This window comes from Lentinus tigrinus (assembly GCF_003813185.1).
Source record: "Lentinus tigrinus ALCF2SS1-7 unplaced genomic scaffold L226scaffold_23, whole genome shotgun sequence".
Lineage (NCBI taxonomy): Eukaryota > Fungi > Basidiomycota > Agaricomycetes > Polyporales > Polyporaceae > Lentinus > Lentinus tigrinus.
Window position 1 is genome coordinate 104,245 of NW_027137932.1, and position 3,241 is coordinate 107,485.

The following is a 3,241-nucleotide window of genomic DNA, read 5'->3' on the forward strand; positions in this document are numbered from 1 at the left end:
CGAGCTTCAACTTCATCCCCCGCTGATGGCCGAGTCGGACAACGACAACTTGGACTACTATTCCTGGCTAGTAAGTACTACCTTCCCTTACCTCTGCCGGTCGCGCTGAGGCTGACCAACGATGCAATGATGTAGGACAAGCTCACCGTCGCCCTGCCATCATTGTCACTCCTATGTCTCCGGGTGTTTGTCTCCCAAGAGGAGATTCCCCCAATGTGGTTGTGGGATGCCGCAGAGGAACGGGACGTTGCACTGAAATTTGCCCGCGAGCGGGAGGTCAGTCGCGTGCAGAAACTGGCTGCATTGCCGACTCAGCTAGTTCGCGCACTACCTTCGCTGCAGTACTTGGCGTTGGGAGACACAGCACCAAATCTGAGACTCGTAGGCAACCCTTCTGCGCCCATCATTCACGCAGAGGACAAGGTCGTTACGGAATGGGATGAGCTGAGGCGTACGCCGTCCGTCAAGAAGCAGTCTTGGTGGAAGGTCGTCAATGGTCCTCATGGGAAGGAGCTCGTGGCTATCTCGGAAGAGGAAGGCGAGGAGGCTCAGTGGCTGATCGAGACCATGACCGTAGACTCGGACACCACACATGGCATTGAAGGCAAGTTATCTCAACTACTTTTCCTTTTGCTTTCGCTGACATCTGGTGGCGGTGGCCTGCGTCCAACAGAAACTTTGGCATCTCTCGCACTTTGACGCTGTTTGTACACGGACAAGCAATCGATTGTAACAAATACATATTCTACAGCGAAGAGCGGACCGTATCCGGACCGTAAGGGCTAGAAGTGTAAGGACGGGTGTCTCGATTGTTACTCGTCTTCGACTTGCATCATCACTGTCACGAATAGCGACCGGCGACTGTCCGCGGGCATCTGTATACCGCAGGCACCCTCTTACCGCAGGCATTCCCATACTGTACCGCAGGCATCCGCGCCGGACCGTGTGCGCTAAATCTAGAACTGTACATAAGGCGGGCGTCTCGGTTGTTACTAGTCTTCGACTTGCACTATCATCTACCCTCGGCTGAGCATGGACCTTCTCTCCCTCAACGACGACGTGCTTCTCGCCATCTTTGCACACCTGCATGGTGAAGATGCACTGAATGTCTCCCTCACGTCAAAGCGAGTGTACGGGCTCGCCGCACCTCGGATTGCCTCGCACATCGTATGCGCGAGCCCTGAGGAATTACGACGGCTTCACGCCTATCTTCTGTCAAACATTCGCGACGGAACTCCTCGGGCAAGGTTTTTGGAGAAACTTGACATAGATGGTTGTACGTTTCAGGGCGTCACCGAACATGAACAGGGATCCTATATGGGAAATTACTCGCAGGTGTCTCTCATCGGAGATATCCTACTTCGCGCACCCAACATATGCGAGCTCTCCTTCGACAAACTTCATCCGTGCATTGAACGTGATCCCCGTATTGTGGATGTGATACGATCGCTCGCCAGTATCGTCAAGCTTGAGGTATCCGTCATCGCGGATGTCTCCTTTTTTATCTTCGATTCCGCCCGGCTCCTCGACAACCTCGCGCACCTCTGTCTGGCCTACCACTATTCGGGCTACCGCCCTCTATTCAATCAGGCCCAGTCGTTGCAACCGCTCATCTCGCTCCTTCCATCTTTCCGCCACCTCCACACCCTCGAGATACGGCGCCTCGATCCGAAAGCGCGTCTTTCTCAAGCTGCAAGGCGTTCAATGCGCTCGCTCCCATCGATCAGGATCCTACGTCTACGTGACGTCTCTACCTCCATTCTGGACCTGGTGGATCTCTGCCCCAACTTATCCGTTTTCACCATGTCGCTCGTCTTGGAGGATGTTGAACAGACAGTTATCGAGGGTCCAAAGTGGCCTTCTCTCCGTCTGCTTGGAGTCGATGAACTTGACGATGTCCGCTTGTACTCCACGCGCCTCCGCACTGTGGACCAGCTCCAGATATGTGGGCAAATCCTACTGAACTCGGACACCACCGCCATGTCGCCAAAGGAACGCTTGCTCGAGCTACTGCGGGACACGTCTCCAGTCGGTCTCTACATGTGCGTGAAGTTGTCCGGTCAGGTTGAACAGAGCTGTGGCTTCTGGAGCGATATGGCTCGCGCGGCTCCGCGGCTCCGGTCCCTTGAACTCCAACTCTATCGGCCACGGACTCCGGACAGCTGGGATGATTATTCGTGGGTGGTAAGTACTGAACCCTGCTGCCTGTGTCCGTTATTCTCACAAATACTTCAGAGCGAACTCCCCCATGCCCTGTGCGCGTTGCCGTTGCAGTGTCTCCGAGTGCTCGTTCCGCCAGACCATCACTGGCGAGAACCTTCGTTAGACAGGAAGGCGAAGGTGACCCGGGACCAGGAGGAGGAGATCAATCGCGTGAAGGCCCTGATTGCACTACCACCCCTGCTTGTCCATGCGTTCCCTTTGCTGCGATGCCTGTCCGTCGGAGATGCGGCGCCCGACATGGAGTTATTGGAAGACACTCCCCTGGACCCCGCCGTGTCTGCACTGCAAGTGGACGAGGAAGCGGTCGAATGGGAGTGGGACTACCTGAGACTAGTGGTGACCAGGAAGCAGTGCTGGTGGCGGGTCGTTGACGGGCCTCACGGGAGGGTGCTTGTGGAGATCACGTCGGAGGAAGGGGAGGCGGCGCAGCAGGAGATAGAGACCGTGACCCTATCCGAAGACAGCACGCACTGAAGGCGAGTCTCCACGTATTCGTACATATCACCTTCCATCCTTTCGCTCACCCGAAGTTCCGTCTTGTAGAAGTTGTCGCATCGCTCGCTCGGGGAAGTTGTCTGTATGTACGCATAGGGCTTGAAGCCCGTTCAGCTCAATGCATTGAGAGCGTCCCCCAGTACAATGTGGTGACGGGTAAATCGATGCGAGGAGGACGTCGCATTGCTCGAACACTCGATGTATGTACTCCGGGAGTGTGTGGCAGTGAGTCGCGGCGGACCGGTAGAGCGGTCATGCGCCCGGATTTTACCGATCTGAGCGTCGGCAACTTGAACCGGTACCACACGATCTACCAGTGTAGCTTGGTGCTTCCGGGCATGTTAAACCTCCTCTCACTGAACCACGACGTTCTTCTGGCCATCTTCGCACACTTACATGGTCAGGATGCGTTGAATGTATCTCTCACTGCAAAAAGATCCTACGCGCTCGCCGGACATCGCATTCCTTCACACATACGTTGCTCGAGCCCGCTGCAACTACGACGACTCCATGCTTACCTCCT

At 55.7% G+C, this 3,241-nt stretch overlaps 2 protein-coding genes across 2 annotated transcripts in view; both read left to right on the top strand.

Annotated features, from left to right (window-relative positions):
- Positions 1-25: 25 nt before the first annotated feature.
- On the top strand, positions 26-699 carry L226DRAFT_573116 (uncharacterized protein; the record flags this gene model as incomplete). The annotated part of the gene is made up of 2 exons (XM_067684786.1): positions 26-70; positions 136-699. The coding sequence occupies 2 exons, from the start codon at positions 26-28 to the stop codon at positions 697-699; spliced, it is 609 nt and encodes a 202-aa protein (XP_067532936.1).
- Positions 700-1,015: 316 nt separating this feature from the next.
- Positions 1,016-3,241, top strand: part of L226DRAFT_511839 (uncharacterized protein) — a gene marked incomplete at its 3' end in the record, with an annotated part of 5,712 nt that continues 3,486 nt past the window's right edge. The window contains exons 1-2 of the mRNA XM_067678317.1: positions 1,016-2,184; positions 2,236-2,559. Of these exons, the coding sequence (XP_067532937.1) occupies positions 1,033-2,184; positions 2,236-2,559 (1,476 nt within the window). The 5' untranslated portion in view covers positions 1,016-1,032. The remainder of the gene's footprint in view (positions 2,185-2,235; positions 2,560-3,241) is intronic.